Source organism: Cladophialophora psammophila (assembly GCF_000585535.1).
Source record: "Cladophialophora psammophila CBS 110553 chromosome Unknown aczJe-supercont1.16, whole genome shotgun sequence".
NCBI classification, from domain to species: domain Eukaryota; kingdom Fungi; phylum Ascomycota; class Eurotiomycetes; order Chaetothyriales; family Herpotrichiellaceae; genus Cladophialophora; species Cladophialophora psammophila.
In genome coordinates, this window is record NW_006912937.1 from 902629 (window position 1) to 921579 (window position 18951).

Here is an 18951-nt window from a genome sequence, read left to right on the forward strand (position 1 = left end):
TAATTCTAGTATAATATAATCTTAGTTAGTACTAGTTTAAACGACTAGTATAATTATATATTCGTAAAGTTATAAATTATTATATTAGCCTAGGGCTCTCTCAGAGTAGCCCATGAGCTCTCTTAGAGTAGCCCAGCGAGCCCAGCGGTCTCATAGGCTGCGTAAGACGCAGACTTACCTTGACAGCCCAGGGCAGCCCAGGGCTCTCAGGGTCGCGCGGGAAATTTTGCCGATGTCTAGCGATAAGAGTATTTAAATATCTCTATAGTATATAATTAATACTATATACGACTCTAAGAATAAGAGAAGAAGGAACGCGCCTCTTATGCGGGGAGTATACTAGTAATAAGGATGTACTTCTTAAGTCGCATCAACGCTTAGCTAGTGGCCTAATTATTATCTAAGATATTAGGCGTTCGTTATTCCGATGTTGAGTCGAATCCGTAATACGGAATTCTCACGAAAGACGACGAAGTAAATGGGGACGACGAAAATATTTAGTATCTCGACTTTTAATAAAGTATGAATATGAAGATATCGGGATATGACGTCGCTCTTTATCTTTTGAGAGAGGAGCATATGGTTATGATCTCACAAGTGGACCATTTTGTTCAATAGAAATGGCTAAACGACACCTGTCTCGCCCCAGCAACTGCGGCCCAACGAAGTGCTAATTTGATATTGACCACTACAATATCTCCAGATGTCGTAGCATCTTTAAGCCCCACCTAGACTTGTGTTTGTTATACACCACTGTATACAGATCACAACGAGTGCTTAAACCCTGGGACACCGTCCACGAGAGTGTTGCTCTGTTCAGCGACTTGGTTTCTCCTGCGGTACACGAACGCGAGAAGAACGTTGCCAGCAATGATCACCACAGCCATGGCAACCGTTGTATACAAACCAGGGACATATGTAGGAGCATCCTGCTGGCGGAAGATGTTGCTACCCACTATACCACCAACGGGACCTCCCCAGACCACGACGACGGCCATGATCGATCGCTTAGCGGATCCCGACGCGTTGGACTGTGCGAGAGATATCTGCGCCGGGACGTTGCACTGACAGCCGATGGTGGCCAAAAATATACCAAAGAACCGGACGTGGTTGGAATAATTGGGTCGGATAACTTGGGGACCTGTTAGGTGCGAATCAATAGAAGGGATAGGACAAGTTACGGAGGAGACCGATCAGCAACAAAAGGCTCTGCGCGCAAATGACCGGCGTCCGCATCTTGGTCTTGTCGCTAACGTAGGCAAAGATCCACATTGCGCCCATGGTCGCTAGGTAGGGCCACGCCGAGTATAGACTTGCAGTGAGTCCGGTGTAGCCCATTCCCTGCGAATGGTTGTCAGAAGCTGTGACGACGGTATTGAAGACAAGGGTAGACATACCGTAAGGATTGTGGGCACAAAAAATGCAAGGCTGTATGTCGACGCATTGTTGAACGTGAAGAGCAAGAATTGGAACCAGCTCGTCCAGTCGCCGAGCACCTGTTTGAGAGTTGCCAAGGTGATCTTCTCCACGTTCGCATCGCCACGATCACGCTGCAGCCGGGCCGTGTACACCTCTTGGTCCTCGGATTTGAGAACCTTTGAATTCTCGGGGAACTCCGGTACAGTAAACCAAGCCACGATTCCTAACACCATGGTCGCGGCGCCCTCGAGCTATCGATGACTTAGCTTCGTCTGATACGCTGACTAAGCAGCCTGATATGCGTGTCCGTACCGCGAAGATCCACCTCCATCCTTTCATGTCGCGGAGACCGCCCATGAGTCCAAGCGCGTACGCAAGCACACCTGCAAACGCGGATGCGAGGACTCCAACTGAATATGCCCAGCTCAGACGTCGATGCACCTCGTAACGGCAGTACCTGGACAGAACGAATGTCAGTCTGTGACTCTCGAAGATGCTTGGCTGGAGTCGTGAATGACATACCAGCAGCTGATTATGTATACCATTCCTGGCAGGACGCCACCTTCGAAGGCACCCAGTAAGAAGCGAAGGAAGGCAACGACCCTCCAGTCGGTCGTAAAACCCATGCCGGTGAGTACCGCACCCCACGCGACAATGAGGAAGGGCAACCAGAGCCGGGGGCTGACCTTAACCAGGATGTAGTTCGAAGGCAGCTCCGCGAGCAAGTAAGCCGGGAAAAGGGTCTGGAGGATGACATTATAGCGGTTTCCAGTCAACTGAAGGTCCTCTTGCATGCCCAAAACCCTGGCTGAGCCGATATTGATACGATCTATAATGGAACAAGCAAAGATGATGGCCAGAACAGGGAGGACGTAAAGGTCGACGCGGCGCACAAGGCGGTTCTTTCTGGCGGTCATGTTAGGATCACTGATGACATTGTCGCCCCCGCCGCACTGTTTTTCATCGTCGAGCCGGTCGCAGAAACCGAGATGCTCTACACCACCAAATTTTCGCATTTCATTGCCCCGTTCAGGGAGCTGATGGGCGATCACTGTAGAACACATTCTTTCCACTATCTGGGTATCTACTACTTAGAGATCCTAGTCGACGAAAGAGAGTATATCTCCAATTTTATACCAGCCACATCCCGCAAATCTATGCATTACCCCGTGGATTCCCCGGGTTCTATAACCCCCGCTTGGGCCTTGGCAATACTAAACATGGAAATTAGTGGTTCCCCACCCCAGATTGCAGAGCATTCTTGTTCTCTCAATCCGAAAAGCCGTTCACTTGAAAGCGGCGCACTTGTGAAAGGTGGATCTGCGGAACTCTAGCTCTGAGGCATGGCCTCAAACATGGCCACATGGACTCGAGCCAAGCCATATCTCGCCGGGACCATTGAGGTAGAGCTACCATACTCCACTGAGATGCACTTTTGTTTGACGCTGAACTCGAGATGCGTCAAAGCCCCCAACTACGCCACGTACACTTCCACTTCGCCTGAGATACGGGCGGGGGCGCAACGCCCTCGGAAGGTCTCATGGTACAGTGCAGTGCAGATTTGCCTTGCCAGGGAGCCGCCGTCCTCAGTCATGACATCCACTTGGCCTTAAAAAGAAATGGCACATATTTAAATGCAGAGGCCAAAGATTGGGTTTAAGCGCCTGTGGCTGTCACTCAATACTCTGCCCTCTCTATTACAGACCAGCCCGATCTCGGAACTATGGCGGACTCAATGGCTAACAGTGTGGAAGATGTTTCTCAGCTGCTGTTGAGAGCCGTACACGGCATACAGCGTGAAAATATCTACATGGTTCTGATAGTGTTGATACTTGTTTTTCTCGCATTCTTTGGTTCGACGATTTTCTCAGATCCACGGCGCAAGCACATGCCGCCGGCGCCCCCAGCATTTCCCATCGTCAACCATACTTCATATCACATGAAAGATGAAGCCATCACGAACGCAATCAAGTGGGCGCGCAAGTATGGCGAAATCTACCGCACCAGAGCCGGGGCCACCGACTTTATCTGGCTCAACTCTCCAGAGGCCGTGAAGGAGATCATCGACCGAAAGAGCGCTATTTACTCCAGTCGCCCACCGATGCCGATGGCTTTGGAATCAGCCAGCGGAGGACGTAGAGTGGTCAACATGGAGCACGGCGACCGCTGGCGGACCATTCGAACCATTCTCCACCGTCTTCTGACTCCCAATATGTCAAAATCCTACGCTCCGGCCCAGCTGTATGAAGCGAAACAACTCTCAGTCGACATCCTGGACAACCCTAAAGGTGTGTTTCGTGCTTGGACCTGCTCTGACCTGACCGTCATTCTAACCGGACACTATCCTTGCAGATACTTATATGCATAACCGACGGTATACATCTAGCCTGATCATGCAAATCACTTATGGCCGACGGCTTCCACAATGTGCGTGTGTTTTAGCAGGTGACTTGCATTGCAATACTAACCTCTAGAGTAGGGGAACACCCGGATCTCGAGAAGATTTTCCAGGTCCTCCAAAGATTCGGCCATATTCGACGCCCCGGAAATTGGCTGGTCGACAGCTTCCCAGCGCTCGCAAGGTACAAACTCTTCGACCTCGTCAGCAACTGGAGGGCGTTTGGGGCGGAGATACACCGCAAAGACTCAGAGGTATGGATGTACTTCTGGCGTCGAATGCAGGCAGAGGCCGACCAGGGGACGGCCCCGCACAGTTTCGGTAAAGCTTTCATGACCGGTGACTGGCAGAAGAAGGGCATTGACGAGCTCCAAGCGGCGTACGTGTTGGGCACGATCATTGAAGCCGGTGCCGAGACGACCAGCATCCAACTCAACAATTTGATCGTGGGCGTGCTATCCCGTGGGAGGGAGGTCCAAGAACGTGCCCAAGAGGAGTTGGACCGGGTTGTTGGCAAAGAAAGAACCCCGACCTTCGAAGACGAGGAGAAGCTGCCCTACATCAGGGCCATGGTGAAGGAGCTCATGCGCTGGAGGTCTATCAACAAGTTCGGAACAAACCATTACGCTATGCAGGACGGTTGGTACAAGGGTTACTTCATCCCCAAGGGGAGCGTCATCATGATCAACACGTGGGGCATTCATTACGATCCGAAGCGGTTTCCCGAACCGGAGAAGGTAAAGATAAACCCATCCCGTTTCTGAAAGCAGTTTGCGTATATATGAGAGAATCAGTTCGCTTTATTCCGGTGCTAATCGCAATGCTTTCTTCCAGTACGAACCGATGCGCTTCATCAATCACCCCTTGTCCGCGGCCGAGGCGGCCGCCACAGCAGACCCGTATATGCGTGACCATTTTGCCTACGGCGGTGGCCGCCGCATCTGTCCCGGCATGCACGTCGCCGAGAGGAGTTTGTTCATCAATATTGCCCGTCTGATGTGGGGTTTCGACCTGCAACTAGCAAAGGATGAGAACGGCAGCGATATTCCCGTGGACGCCAGCTTCAAGACTGGATATCTACCTGGCGGGATGGCCATTGCAAAACCATTCGTTTGTGGTGAGTAAAGCCGAGAATGATTTGCATGCATGTTTAGGGCGTTGCTCTCGATTGTGCTGACGTTGTGTTGAATAGATCTTCGCCCGCGGAGCCCGCATCATGCCGAGGTGCTGCGTCGAGACTGGGAGGAAGCTCAGGCGAAGGGACTGGAGATGTCACACATCGATTATAGACCGGATACAAAGCACAAAGACTGAGGGGTTGTCCTAGTCATGAAATGTAATATTGTTTTGGTCTTGATCTTGGTCGACCATGTGTAGCCTCTACCAACGCTGTGCTTGTAGTGCTCGACCAATATACCTGTGGCAAATAACCGGAGAGTAATGTATAATGCAGCGGGAAGCAAAAGAAGCAAAGACCAAAGGAGGTCTGGGCGGTGAATGCCAAAGATGAAGATACATGGTAGATTATCAAGTTCAGTTGAGTGCGTTCAAAGCACGAACATCAAGCAACCAAAAGCGGCTTCGACAAGCCCGATATAAGGATCACCAGATGGCCAAATGCTTTTTTCATGGTGATTTCAAACGCATGTAATAGACGGTCTACTACTAATTCTATAATTGCATCATTGTCATGTGGCAAGCAGCCTAACCAGCTCGCAGACATCTTCCATTGAATCCAGCTTCCAGCAAGTCTCGATGACCTTTCTGACTTTCTCCCTGCCTAGATACTTCTCGGTCTGGTTGAGGAATTTCTCCTCCAACTGTACCTTGGTCATAGGGTTGCCCAAGGAGCCAGTAGCATGCTTGATGTAGACTGTCCTCGTCGCTTGAGGACTATTCGCCTTGCTGGACGACGTGAACGTTAGGTAAGCTTCGTCGTCGCGCAGTTTGGGATCTGTCTGGACCGAAACCCGGTCCCGAATGCTGTGAACGAGAGGATCGTTGGCCGCCACGTCGTCCGAAAACTCTGCCGGGGTGGCACGGCCGTAGACCAGAGCGACGGCGCAACCATGGTACAAGGAGAAGATGGTTTCGAGCCCCGTACGGGGATGGCGGACGTTGCACAATCTCACAAGCTGTGGATTCGCAGTGACTTGGATCTCGGCCAGGTCGTCCAGGCCTCGTGGCCCTTCTGTGGCTTTGACCTCGCCGTTGATGGAAAACGAGCGGAAGACCTCGAGGCAGGCGTCGATGAGAGGGTGAATGACGACGCCACACGGGTATGGCTTAAATGCGGTTGTCAAGATTTGCCACGGACCTCCCCTGGCCAGTTCGCCGATGCAACCCGTGTCGACCGTGGTGGACACGAGTCGTGCCCACGCCTCTATGGGTGCAGGACAGCTGCCGAAGTTGTGTTGGGCGAGCTTTCCGGCCACGATACCGTTGCGCCCGTGAAGGCCCACGTGCAGTGTTTTGGTGTCGGTGCCGAACACAGCGCGTGTACCCGAAGCCATACTTGATGCATGGCCCAGGGCCGCCGCAAATTGGTCCGGAGTGAGTTGTAGAAGCTTCGCAATGCCTCCAGTGGCACTGAAAGACCCGGTCGAGCCTGTAATATGCCTAAGTCTCGTCAGCCACCCAGAAGTCCTCGCCCATATATGCCTGACATACTAACCAACCGTTGTCATAATGTGATGGAGAGATCGCATTTGCGACTGCAGCTTGAGTCTCGAACGCCGCCACAAATCCCAGGATCAGCTCCTTCCCCGACAGATGGTGGACTTCCGCCCATGGCAACACGGCCGTGATGGCGGTACAAGAGGGGTGAATGACAGTGCGAAGGAGAGTGTCATCATAGTCTCCGGCGGTGGCCGCTATTCCGTTGAGAAAAGTGGCAGTCTCTACATCTGTCCGCTCCGGGCGGCCCCAGATAGTGGCTGCACCTGGTGCCGACGGGGTTTCTACAGATTTGTCAGGTAGTAAGGCTGCTATGGCTTTGCGCCGTGGTGAGGCGTCCGAGGAGCCTATTGCACAGCCGATGATGTTCAGGATCGACGCCTTTGCAATGTCAACAACTTCTTGAGGTAGCTGTTCGTACTTGAGCTGGGACAGAAATGTCGCCAGCTGGCGAGTCTCGTCCTTCGCATTGGCCATGGTGAATGTGTGAACAAAGTGATGTGTCTGGCCCCAGAGCCGTGGTTAATAGAACCCAGCGGAAGGTCCAACTCCGGTATACTCTCCGGATCGCCTACAACCCTGCTGGACGTCGGCAATCACCCATGAGAGCATCTCACATCTCATCGAAGTTGGTGCGGGGGCAAGCTAGGGAGGTGGGGTGGGTACATTTCGTTCATGCGGCGGTGCACACAGGGGAGAACTTTCCCAGATTGGAGCATGGTATTGGCAGTCGGAGGCATTGTCCGGACCCTTGTTGAGATTGACAATTAATCACATAAACGAGGTTGTCTCGCGAGGGACTCTCTGGTAGAGCCAAAAGAACAAAGTCGTCCATTTGTGACCAGTGTTCGCCGAACTCTGCCGACCATGGCCGTTGCCCCACCAAAAGTCTACCCAGACATTTACTCGTTCTTAGCACCAGAGAACTTCAAAGATGTACACGCGGGAAAGCTTGTGCTCATCACTGGAGCCGGAGGAGACATTGCGCAGCAGATCGCAAAACATTTTGCCCTGGCAGGTGCTACTCTCGCGGTGACGGATATTTCGCTCGAGAAGCTGGACTCCACGGTTGAACTATGCCGAGAACGAGGAGCAGAAGTGGCTCCGTTTGCGTGTGACATAAGCAAAGAAAGCGGGGTGCAAGGATTAATCAAGGCCGTGCAGGGCCAGCTCGGAGATATCGATATCCTCGTCAATGCTGCCGGTGTCTGCACTTCCAAACCCATTTTCCTTGATTCATTCGCTTCCATCTGGCGAGAGGTCGAGATCAATCTCGGAGGAGTGGGCAAATACCAACTCTCTTCCAGCCGGACTCAAGCTGACGATCCATACACAGGTGCTTCTTACGACGCTTAACGTCCTTCCCAGCATGAAGGCTCGCGGCCGTGGCTGCATCATCAATCTTGCGTCGCGTGCTGGGACCGTGACCGTGCCTTACCTTGCTGGCTACTCGATTTCCAAGGCAGGCGTGATCAAGGCAACTGAGAATCTCCAGAAAGATCTCGACGCGGACGGCCTGGGGGACAACATCCAACTGTATTGCTGTCATCCAGGTGCCGTTTTGACCAGGTTATCCAAACGTCCGTCCGTCCCCCTCTCTCGATGTCACTGTTGCTGACCAGCGCCGGTCAGGTCCCATGGATCCGGTGGTCGTGGAGGCGTATCCCCGGCTGGCAGCAGGCCGACCAAAATGGCTCCAGAACTACCGAACGGCTGTAGATCTGTGCGCGGCAGCCTGTGTTTTTGTGGCGACGGGGAGAGTGAAAGACGCCTTGAGGGGCAGATACATTGATTGCGAGCATGACTTGGAAGCGTTTCTTAGCCCTGAAGCTGCAAAGGAGATCACGGAGAACGACCTGCACGTCCTCAAGGTGGACTTCTTAGGGGGCCTACCTAACGACGGAGGTACATCTGCAGGTTCATTCCGTCTGGATAGTGATTAATGAGGTGCTGGCTTCTACGTAGAGCCCGGGAGTTGGCCATTTTTGGTGCAAGTGCGTCCAGTTACCTTTGAACGCTGTAGCGGCAGACAGCCGCTTGTAGTCAGTCACACAACAACTCCGCCAACTACGTGCGACATCAGTAGCTAACGAGAAGACGGAGAGTGCACGGGTGTCCACCGGATCCAGGCGTTGGACGAGGTCATTACTCGTAGGCGACAACCATATCGTCGATCACGAGTGCTATCAAGCTTATTGAGTTCGAATTACACGCCCTCCCGAACACCCATAATACACACCAAGCCCAGTTCGGCAGCCTACTATTTCATCCTGAGACAATCCAGCTCCTTGTGCACGCGCAGGCAACTTAACAGCTCCGTCTTCTGCTCCGGACTCCGGACCTGCTCTTTCTGGGGAGGCAGCAACCGGCAGCACGTGACGCGAACCCCCAACCCCTGTGACTCGATGGAGGACATGCTAGATTCCAGAGAATCCCCTGGGGACGTCTGACCTATATACTTCTACCGTGTGTACTAGCGCGGACGTCGGCCTTCGCCCGAGACGTAATCACGTGCGGTCATTACATGGCTTGGCTCTCTAGCAGTCACACCCCGCATTTTCCTCGAGCCAGGTTTCGCGGCCTTTGCTTACGCTGGATCTTCTGCGAGCCTCATCATGAAAGACCTCGTCCATTCTCGTCGCATCGTTCATCAACAATAAACAGCCCTGCCCTATGTCATTGGTGACGAGTGCGGCAAGCATCCACCACTGATGGCTGTATCCGAGCGGAGCCTCCATGATCAGGTTGTGCAACGCCCAGCTCACGAGCCAGTTTCACCCTTAGCACGACTATCTCAGAAGTCCGGCCAGGGCGTGCTACGCTTGGGATCCAATCTCCGCCGCCGGCCAGGAGCCAGGCGGACGTGTAGTATATGCGGGCAGGTCTTTTCGCGCGGCGAACATCTGCAACGCCATGAACAGTCACGTAAGTCCAGTTGCGCACCGCTTTCTCTTCGGTTTGTTGCCCAGAGAAACCGCTGTCTGACGCGCCCATGTCTTTCAGACAGAAACGAACGAGAACACGGTTGCCAGTATTGTTCGAGCAAATTCACACGAAAGGATACGTTGCTGCGCCATGTCCGCAAGTTTCACCCAGCTCGGCCACCGACCGCCGGCAACCCTTCTCCATCGTCACTTGGGAATCAGCAGCTTCCGGATCTAGCCGCCACTGACATATCGGCCTCATCTAATCTTGGTCAACCTGGGGTCGAGCCGTCGAACGAGGGCTGCACGAACGGCCAAGGTCAGATCCTTGTTGACGAGCCAGGAGAGCCGCGAGAACCTCACGGTATGGACCATCCTGACACATGGATCAGTTCGGCAGACTTTGAAGAAGGCTCGCGTCGTGGGAGCATTCAGCAGGCCCCAGGCGTGAGCAAAACCCCAGATCAGAGCGAGAACCAGACCGGTGGGAATGTCGATGATATCAACCTTCTGGGAGAACCAGCCGCTACTGGTAGGCCCAGCGACATGCCCACTAGAGATGCGTCATACTTGATCGACCCTTTCCTAAGCGATGGACAGGATTTATGGCTTCCCAATAATGCAGGCGAATATTTTCAGCTTACTGAGCTCGACCTGGACATGACTCTACGCTCGCCCTTCCTGTTTCCAGAATCGTATCATCCCATCCACTCTCCTCAAGCTGGGCACACGTCGCCGGGCGCAAGGTCAATGCCGGACGCTGCCACCAAGGCGACGTTGGACGGAGGCGACGGGGCCTCTACCTTTTCCTCCGAAGGCGGAATGGAAAGTATGCTGTCTCCGCCGGGAAACGTGGAGCTGGATATGAACAAATTCATGGCCCGCGTCCACTCCTTCGCCGCCTTAGCAGGAGACACGAATCGTTTTGTCCCTCCATCGAGACACAGAGCTAGCCGCTATCTTACGGCCTACGTCCGCTATTTCGACCCACACACTCCTCTAATTCATTTTGCAACCTTTCGACCCGCAAGTGCTTCTCGTTGGTCGCTTTCTTACCCCCCAAGGGTGGCCGAATGTTGACCTGGTCTGGCAGCTCCCTTAACGCTTATTATCCTGTCTATCGGCGCCTTGTATGCCGGCGAGCAGGAAACTGCCATGACTCTGTACAGCATTAGCAGCCAGCTGCTCAACGCGGTACATACCCAAGACCTCCCTCGTGCTGCATACCGTACTGATTACTTCAATAGCACGAAAATAACAGTGCCTCCACCAGTCCTGACGATCGTGACCCCCTCGATCTTGTATGGAGATTGCAGACTCACGTCCTGTTGGCTCACTTTGCCATCTGCCGTGGGGCAGATATACTCCTTCAGGCCGGTCTCAGCCACCTTTTGAAGGCAGAGTTGGTATGTACTTCATCTACTGAAGCTTTTAGTCGTTTGTCAGGCTAAGCTCGCTGATTGAGCTCTCAGATATTCCGTTCTGGAATGCCCAGGGACGCAACACATCATTCCTGGCATGCGTGGATCCGGACTGAATCGTTCCGAAGGTAGACCTCGCTTCACGGTATCCCTATAGGTTGCTAAACGTGCTCAGGGCGAGTTCATGGATCTTGGTACTCTGTGCGGCTTTTCTCGCGGATGGCCAGACAACTCCGATCCCTCTACCGAATTTGGAAGAATTCGACCTGACTCTCCCAAGCCCGCAGGACGTTTGGGTTGCAAAATCAGAAGAGTCTTGGGGTGCCACTTTGAAAACAAGCCAGGAGGGGTCAGCCCGGGTGGAATTCTACCCTGCCCTTTCTATGCTTCTTCAAGGTACCCAGGTTACTGCTCCTGTGAGCCCATTTGGAATGCTGTCACTGATAAGCGGCCTTGTAATTCACATCGTTACGCTGGAGCGGACCACCAACATGTGTTTACCTGGTCTCGCTGCAGATGTCGATCAAGCACCGTGGGTTGGAACTATGGACAAATCTCTTCAGGCATGCGAGAGGATGTGGAAAAGTCACCCGAAAAGTGCCACAAATCCGCTCTACTGGAATGAAGACCCGCTCATGACAGACTACGTGCCGCTTTTGATGATAGCCTATTACCACACCTATGCTTCTCGATGGCTCAAGCTTCTCAAGGCAAGTCTTTGCGATACCCTGGGGAACCGGCTGTCTTTCATGAAAGCTCAACTATCATCAAGCCAACGACGATCCGCAGATCCGTCGTCCCCCACGGGCTCGCTCGCATCGCACGAGGCTCTTGTGGATATTTTGATGCCGCGGACGGAGACGCAATGGAGCACTCTCTACCGCGCTGCCAAGTTTGCCGCTGCGCATCTGTCGCTTCGGGCGAAAGTGGGTTTCAAGCATGTTGCGCGTGTGGGACCTCTGGAAATGGGTTTCCACTACGTGGTTGCTGGGTTTGAAGGAGGTATGCCGTCCCGTACAATTCTGCTAGCCTGTCTAACCTCGAAAGCCATTCTACTTGCGTACTGGATGGCCGCAGCCAGCAAGCAGCAACGATCTGACGCAGATACACGGTTCTTACGGTCGGCCGTGCACGAGATCATGGAGGAGATGGACGACCCGATCTATAAAGGCGGTGCGTTCGCCGCTGCGCCACTTGGCGCGCTGCGCTCAATGATGGAGAGTGGATGGGTTTGGGGCTGTAAGTTCCCCGTTCTTTCGAACTCCCTCGTTGTCCCGTCGCTGATATGGTGCTCTCAGTCGCTCGCTCAAGAGCTGAGCAGCTGCATAAGATGGAAATTAGACTCCAACAATCTCCAAGCCGGCCGGAAGACATGTCATAGGAGCCGGGTTGATCGAGAGCAGGAGTGCTGTCGCAGTGCTTGCATTTAGTGGCAGGGCTCTGACTACATAATTCATGCCTCTCTGTCGCCAATATTTCCTGCTTTCACAGATCGAACGGTCACCAGTCTATCAACCACCGAATTTAAACCTTTGTACGCCGACATGCTAGAATTTGGTCATGACATCAGTCGGGACGAAGCTTGCGCCGGCGCTCCACAACCGCATCGTCTTCAAAGTCCGCCATCCAATCTGGTGGTAAAGCCAGACCCCAGACCCGCCTCCTCGCGGCTCTCTGGTTAGCGGGGACTTTCAGGGCGTCGTATAATGCTTCGTCTTTTTCCCTCATATCCGAGGTTGCATGAGCGATATGCTCCATCATACCGAGCTTCTCGGCCATTTCGTCGTGATTCCAAATCCCATTTGGATCCAATCCATAGCCTCCTTGCTGCGCGATGCGTTTGAACTCAATGGATTGTCGATTGGTCTGTTCCCACCATGTCTTTCGGCGCAATTCACTCCATCTATCAAGCACCGACTCTGGTGCGCCTCTTTGTATTACAGCGGTTAATGCTCTCGCCATTGGACCTGCATCTAAGATGCCGGTAGTCAGACCTAAGCCGCCGATCGGGTTGTTCAGATGTGCAGCGTCTCCGGCAAGTAATATACGACCTTTGCGGAAAGTGGTTGCGCAGCGTTGATGAGGCCGGTACTTATTGACCTGTTCAACGCGGTAATCTGTTCCAGGCCCGGGAAGGATATATTTGTAATGCTCCGGAAGCTCTGCTCGGATCTGAGCGTCTGTTAGTCCTGTCCTGGTCCCGTAGGCGACGCGCCAAAGCCCTTCGTTGCTGATCTTTCCGACAATCGCCCAATGCACCGGGTCAATGATGAAGTTGCGGTTGGTGTATTGGTATTTTTCAAAAGGGTAATAGACATTGGTCGCCACGAACTCTTCCTTTGGCCAGGTGAATCCCTCGAACCCGATACTAGCTGCCGTACGAACGGTACTCCGCCCGCCGTCAGCGCCTACAAGCCAGCTTGCCCGAACCTGAAGCGTCTTTTCGCTTGACTCCGATGCGGTTTGTTCGAGTGTCACGACCACGTGCTTCGCGTCGGCTTCTGGGACCACGTCGACTACTCGGTGGCCAAAGACAATGGTTGCGGAGGGTTCCTTTTCCAAATGTGAAAGCAAGAGCCTAGTTACCACAGACTGAGCGCAGTTCAGGCCAGTCAGAAATGGCTCATGACCTTCTTTAGTTGCAATTGTGGCGACATGCTTCTTTTCAGCGCCTAAGCCTGCCCGCCACCAAGAGATGACTGCATCCGTGACACTGTGTTCCAGCACTTCGTCATAAATGCCGGCCTCGACCATCTCCGCCAGAGCACAGGGCTGGAAAGCTATTGCACGAGGCGAGCGGTCGATATCGGTATTGGTTTCGATCAAAGTAACTTCAATCCCATTGCGGGCCAATAGCAACGCGGTAAAGGCGCCAACCGGCCCGGCACCGGCGACGAGGACCTGGGTTTGAGAGGGAGCCTGAGCGCTGTTGTTTGAAGCCATTTGGGAGAGAGTGCTTGAAGAAAAAGAGATGACGGTTGGCGTCTCTTGTGGTTGATCTATCTACGTCTACTTCCAGGCCATTGTGAGCAAAGCTAGGAAATACAGTATGATGACCACCGCGCCACAGAAACTCGAAATACAGGTTCTAGATCCCTGCTATAGCGAAATGGTCACTAAACCCCGGTAGGTGTATACTAGGAGGTTCCACAATTTCCAGACGCGGGGCCCCCGCATGACGATTTCGAAACTGCCCCCGTCCGCAGTCTCCCCGCCTTGATGGTTGGAAACAAGCCGACGAAAACGCCCGCCTGCGGCTGGGAAGGCATCAACCTCGACGCCCCCGCTATTATACAAATGTTGGTGGAGCCTTCACAGGCCGAGGTCACGCAAGAAGCGAACCTGTCGGAGGGGTTTCCCGCTGCCGGGTCAGCCTCTTCTCACGAGAAACTGACCTTTGACACTAGAGGAGGCCTGCTTAGTCGTCTGCGTCCTTAACAGCGCACATGAGCATGCTTGTTACGAAGAAACTCAATCACTCAATCACATGACAAGCTATGGTCTGTGCGAACATCTTCTCGAAGGGATCCTGTCGAAGACCCTCTAGCTGGTGAAGACCAAGATCTCGTTCCCAGCTATAACTTCTCCATTCTTGTCACTCGCCTCAGATACCCTGCTCAGTGGATTTTGTCTTGAAGCATCACATCCTTGAAACCAATCTTGAGGTATGCTTCACAAGTCTCTATGCGCTTACTGTCCAACCCAGGGTCTGTCCCAGCCGAATTGACCAGATCTGCGTCGCTGCGAGGACGATCAATCGATCATCAGCAAACCCAAAGTTGGCAATGTGAAGGGGGTCATCCTCCACCCGCTTATGGACATTGAAGAGGCCCAAGACCTTGCCCTGAGGGTTGCGCACAACGACGCCTTCCCCTTCGGCCGTCCAGACTCGTCCATACCTATCGACTTTGATACCATCAGGAACACCCTCCCTCGCGAGGGCGAAGAGTCTTTTGTTTACAGGAGTGAGCGTCTCATCGAGGTCATAGGCATAGACTGCGGGAGACCCGGTGGCGTTGCCTAGTCCTCGACCTTGCAACTCAGAGATCGGAGTGTCGGTGACGTACAGCTTCGTGGAATTTGGATTTGTCGCAAGGTCGTTTGGGTCGGGAATCTCTGCACGAGAAATTACCGCTTGCAAAGACTGTGCCTGCGGATCAAACCGCCACACCGTGCTAGGCAACTGAGTTGGTCCCGTCACATTGTGCAGAACGTTGCCAAAGCTATTGTCCGTGAAGAATAATGCGTCGGCATTAGGCCTGTGCGCCCAAACCACATCGTTGGGCGAGTTGAAATGGACGCCGAAGTAGCTGTTGACGACGGTCGCCCGTCAGGGGGTCGATGGCCAAGTGGGTAATGTGAGTTTTGCCAGACCAGGTTTGACGTTAAATTCAAGGTGGAGAGATCATATTTGGGACTTCCACGCTGGCGCTTACTGGCCGGCTGCGTCTGGCACGAGTCTAGGTTCCCTACCCAGGTTATCGACGCGGCACCCAGACTCTGGAGAAGAATATGTACAAGTGGACCGTCTGGTTGCCTCTCTCGCGTCTTTGAGAAAAGGCTCTTGTTCTATATGCATTTTGCACTGATTCCAGGAGCACGGTGTCAACCACTTGAAACTAGGCAGAGACGTTTTTGAGTCCGTAAGCGTTGCAGGAATGCCCCGCAAATGACCCTCGGAACGTCTATCTTGCTCAATAAACTGATACATAATTATACGTTGTTGTCGTCCCGTTTGGGAAGCCAAACCCCACATTCAGCCCCAGGACCGAATGCTGAGTTGGCAGGGAGAACCGCTAAACTAGAGTACTATATGCTCAGGGACCACGGCCACCAGCCGCCGCAAGGCATGGAGAAAAGCTTCCCTCGCATCTGCCGTCCTGTACATATGAAGAGACATACTTATCCTTTGCCATCGACACCTCTGCTCATCACGCCACACATTCGCCTTTGATTTCCGGCCACCATTTGGCAGCAAAACACTTTGTTCTCGTAACACAAGACTCATTGTGTGTACACTTCACAATGGGTTACGGCGTCCTCGAGTCCCGCAGTGGCATGAAGCATGTCCCCGGCACCAGCCTTCTTGACACTCACGACGTCGCCTGGATAGAGCAGTCGACACACTTGAAAAGGGGCACAGGAAAGAACTCCCATATCCTGCTCGTGCCACAGCCATCCAACAGCCCTAATGATCCGCTCAACTGGCCACTCTGGCAGCGAGACCTCATTCTCGTAATGTACTGCTATGCCACCGTATTGTGTATTGGAGGGTCAGTCCGCCCCAATTCCACAAGGCTTGTGCTTGATTTTTGGACTAACCGGGATGCAGAATCGGTCCCATTCTGTCTTCGATGGCCCTCATCCTGATCCAGGAGTTCGGAATCAGCTTTACTCAGGTCTCGCAGCTTACTGGTTACAGCCTCTGTGCGACTGGTGCGGTCGGCATATTCATCTCCGCGCTGGCTCGCAAGTATGGCAAACGGCCCTGCCTTTTGTTCTCTGTCACATGCGCCTTTGCCGGTACCCTCTGGGGTGGGGCCGCCAACTCCTACGGGTCACTACTCGGTGCCCGCATCGTCCAGGGCCTCGGTGTCGCTATGTTCGAAAGTGTTATGTTCTCCGTCGTGGGAGACCTATACTACGTTCACGAACGAGGCTCTCGAATGGCCATCTACGTCACTGCGAACTCGGGCATCGCCAACCTGCCGGCCATGCTTGCGGGGAAAATTACCGTCGACCTGGGCTGGCGCTGGGTTTTCTGGCTGCTGGCTATTTTCATCGGAACCGCATGGGGTGGGGTCGTGGTCTTTGGCTGGGAGACGGCTTACATCCGCAACGCGATCTACAACATCGACACTTCTTCACAAGAGGTACATCGTTCGGGTTTCTTCTATCATGCCCCGGATCTCTGACTGACACTCCGAGCAGAACATTGAAATGATAGAGGAGGTTAAAGAGCATACAACACATATCGAGGACGACCAGACGAAGGGCAGCGGCACCGCGCAGCCGCCGAATCTGGAGAAGACCGCCACGGTTTCGACCACCGCCACCGTCAAGAAAGACTCATTCTTCAAGCGTATGTTACCCGTGACCGGGACGTTCGTCGAGGACTCGATCGCGAAAATGGTCCTGAGGCCCTTCTTCATCATCCTCAATCCAGCCGTGGTTTGGGCCGTGGTTTTGATCGCCTTCCCAACATTGTGGCTGGTGGGCATTTCCTTTGTCATTGCTCAAATCTTCAGCGCACCTCCTTATCTCCTCAAAACCGAGGAACTGGGTTACATGTCCGCCGGACCCGTCGTGGGAGGGACACTCGGGTGTCTTGTAGCCGGTTGGATCGCCGATCCGATCGCCAAATACATCAGTCGCCGCAACAATGGTGTGTACGAACCAGAATTCCGACTGGCGCTCATGATTCCCTCGACCATCCTCTCCATCCTCGGGTACTTTTTGTTCGGTGGTCTCATCGAGGAAGGCAAGCCTGCCGCCGGAATGGCCGCCGTTTGGGCCTTGCCTCTTGCATCACTTCAATTCCTGGCGGTCGCCATCGGCAACTACATGGTCGACGCGTATAGAAACATCAGCGTCGAGGTCTTTATCATCTCCATGGTCTTTAAGAACTTTTTGTTTTTTGGGTTTTCTTGTAAGTCTCGCTACTATTGGATTTGCGGAAGACAATTCCAGCAGCATTTACTGATCGCATGCCAAACAGTCTTCCTGAATGACTGGGTCGCCGCTTGGGGTCCCAGAAAGTTCTTCAACGCCATTGGCGGTATCCAGCTCGCCATGTGTCTGACGACCATCCCGATGTACATGTTTGGGAAACGTCTAAGAGCTTGGTGGCACGCTAATGATGTATTGAGCAAGATCTGAATTGATGTCAAGGTGTTGCTCGATTGGCATTGATCACAATTGTTGCTCCTGAAAAGGAGAGGCGTAGACTGGGTAATGCCTGTCCTTTTCAGCAGACTGTGTCTTTCGGGCGTGGAACAGGCAATGTGGACCCGGTGCTGGCTTGTAGAGTTGTAGCCACGGCTGTTTTCTGGAGATTTGTTGAGAGCCACCAGCGTTACAATGCGCCGTTTCCGGTCTCCCAACACCCAATATCTATCGCAACTTGAGACTTGCTTTGCAATCTGCCGGCAGCAGACACTCAATTATCTTTGATTATCTTCCCAAGTCTCCCAACCTCTAACGCTGTGTTGCTCCGTGTTGGCCAGACTGTACGTAGCACCAGTTTCAATGTCTCTTACGGTCCGAATCACCTCTCGAGAACAATGTCGACAAAGTTCCAAATAGCCCAAAACGGCAATTGAACGAAGAACGAGGATCCTGAACTGATTCGGAAAGTACTACGGAGTACACTGGATTGGCGATAGCGATAGCACTCACCTACCCTACCTCTTGGCCAAATTCTAGGACTTGTGTTGGCTCCGGCTTTTCAGCCTGCCCCCCAAAGACCTTCTTTCCGGAGTTGGACAAGTATTCGAAAAAGGTGACTGATCTAGGAAAGAGACCCCCCCGATGTCCTTGCAACAAGGACAAGAGCCAATTCCACTCCTTCAGCCCATATACAACAACGAGCAAGAGCCGAGCTCGACAGAGTCTGCGGGTCGAACGCAGAGCGACTGCCTGAGTGGTCGGACAGGGTTGATGTTATACACAGATTGAGAGTGGATCTATCTGCTTGATTGTGTTCTGTCCCCCTGGCTGTTCAGAGAGACTCTGTCTGTTTATATACACTTTGGCCTGTGCTCGAAAGGCCGTTCCTAAAACCTCCTACTCCGTCGCCATGCTCTCGCAGACCGGCGAGAACAACGGTGTGGCGCAGTTGGTGGACCAGCTAGCGTCTTAGATGGTTTACCACAGTGGCTACCTTGAGACCCTGTCAACAGTTGATCTACCATATAAACCGCTGTGGTCAAGGAGACTTTTTGATGGAGGCCCAACGTCGCCGAGATAGGTGCCCCGACCTCTCTCACGCAGAACGACGAGTACGAAGGGTACAGCTTTCCCAAGGGCACGGTCTGTGTGTAGAATGCCTGGGCCATCGCCCTGAACCCGAAGGAATATCCGGATCCAGAACGGTTCTATAACGCTGATCTGA

At 53.2% G+C, this 18951-nt stretch overlaps 9 protein-coding genes across 9 annotated transcripts; 5 read left to right on the plus strand and 4 right to left on the minus strand.

Moving 5' to 3' along the window:
• Window positions 1-764: 764 nt before the first annotated feature.
• Window positions 765-2435, minus strand: A1O5_09589 (uncharacterized protein; the record flags this gene model as incomplete). Its single annotated transcript, XM_007750168.1, has 5 exons — window positions 765-1132; window positions 1182-1341; window positions 1398-1670; window positions 1732-1876; window positions 1942-2435. 5 exons carry the CDS (start codon window positions 2433-2435, stop codon window positions 765-767), a joined length of 1440 nt encoding a protein of 479 aa, XP_007748358.1.
• A 707-nt stretch (window positions 2436-3142) lies between these two features.
• A1O5_09590 (uncharacterized protein) lies at window positions 3143-5131 on the plus strand (the record flags this gene model as incomplete). Its single annotated transcript, XM_007750169.1, has 5 exons — window positions 3143-3707; window positions 3772-3846; window positions 3899-4554; window positions 4652-4934; window positions 5010-5131. The coding sequence occupies 5 exons, from the start codon at window positions 3143-3145 to the stop codon at window positions 5129-5131; spliced, it is 1701 nt and encodes a 566-aa protein (XP_007748359.1).
• Window positions 5132-5505: 374 nt separating this feature from the next.
• Window positions 5506-6970, minus strand: A1O5_09591 (uncharacterized protein; the record flags this gene model as incomplete). The annotated part of the gene is made up of 2 exons (XM_007750170.1): window positions 5506-6436; window positions 6492-6970. The coding sequence occupies 2 exons, from the start codon at window positions 6968-6970 to the stop codon at window positions 5506-5508; spliced, it is 1410 nt and encodes a 469-aa protein (XP_007748360.1).
• Window positions 6971-7360: 390 nt separating this feature from the next.
• A1O5_09592 (uncharacterized protein) lies at window positions 7361-8436 on the plus strand (the record flags this gene model as incomplete). Its single annotated transcript, XM_007750171.1, has 3 exons — window positions 7361-7774; window positions 7830-8073; window positions 8126-8436. The coding sequence occupies 3 exons, from the start codon at window positions 7361-7363 to the stop codon at window positions 8434-8436; spliced, it is 969 nt and encodes a 322-aa protein (XP_007748361.1).
• Window positions 8437-9406: 970 nt separating this feature from the next.
• Window positions 9407-10497, plus strand: A1O5_09593 (uncharacterized protein; the record flags this gene model as incomplete). Its single annotated transcript, XM_007750172.1, has 2 exons — window positions 9407-9418; window positions 9526-10497. 2 exons carry the CDS (start codon window positions 9407-9409, stop codon window positions 10495-10497), a joined length of 984 nt encoding a protein of 327 aa, XP_007748362.1.
• Window positions 10498-11329: 832 nt separating this feature from the next.
• A1O5_09594 (uncharacterized protein) lies at window positions 11330-12219 on the plus strand (the record flags this gene model as incomplete). Its single annotated transcript, XM_007750173.1, has 2 exons — window positions 11330-12077; window positions 12137-12219. The coding sequence occupies 2 exons, from the start codon at window positions 11330-11332 to the stop codon at window positions 12217-12219; spliced, it is 831 nt and encodes a 276-aa protein (XP_007748363.1).
• Window positions 12220-12404: 185 nt separating this feature from the next.
• A1O5_09595 (uncharacterized protein) lies at window positions 12405-13781 on the minus strand (the record flags this gene model as incomplete). Its single annotated transcript, XM_007750174.1, has 1 exon — window positions 12405-13781. The coding sequence occupies one exon, from the start codon at window positions 13779-13781 to the stop codon at window positions 12405-12407; it is 1377 nt and encodes a 458-aa protein (XP_007748364.1).
• Window positions 13782-14520: 739 nt separating this feature from the next.
• A1O5_09596 (uncharacterized protein) lies at window positions 14521-15417 on the minus strand (the record flags this gene model as incomplete). Its single annotated transcript, XM_007750175.1, has 2 exons — window positions 14521-15148; window positions 15275-15417. 2 exons carry the CDS (start codon window positions 15415-15417, stop codon window positions 14521-14523), a joined length of 771 nt encoding a protein of 256 aa, XP_007748365.1.
• A 446-nt stretch (window positions 15418-15863) lies between these two features.
• A1O5_09597 (uncharacterized protein) lies at window positions 15864-17717 on the plus strand (the record flags this gene model as incomplete). The annotated part of the gene is made up of 4 exons (XM_007750176.1): window positions 15864-16111; window positions 16171-16711; window positions 16770-17487; window positions 17557-17717. 4 exons carry the CDS (start codon window positions 15864-15866, stop codon window positions 17715-17717), a joined length of 1668 nt encoding a protein of 555 aa, XP_007748366.1.
• Between the last annotated feature and the right edge of the window lie 1234 nt (window positions 17718-18951).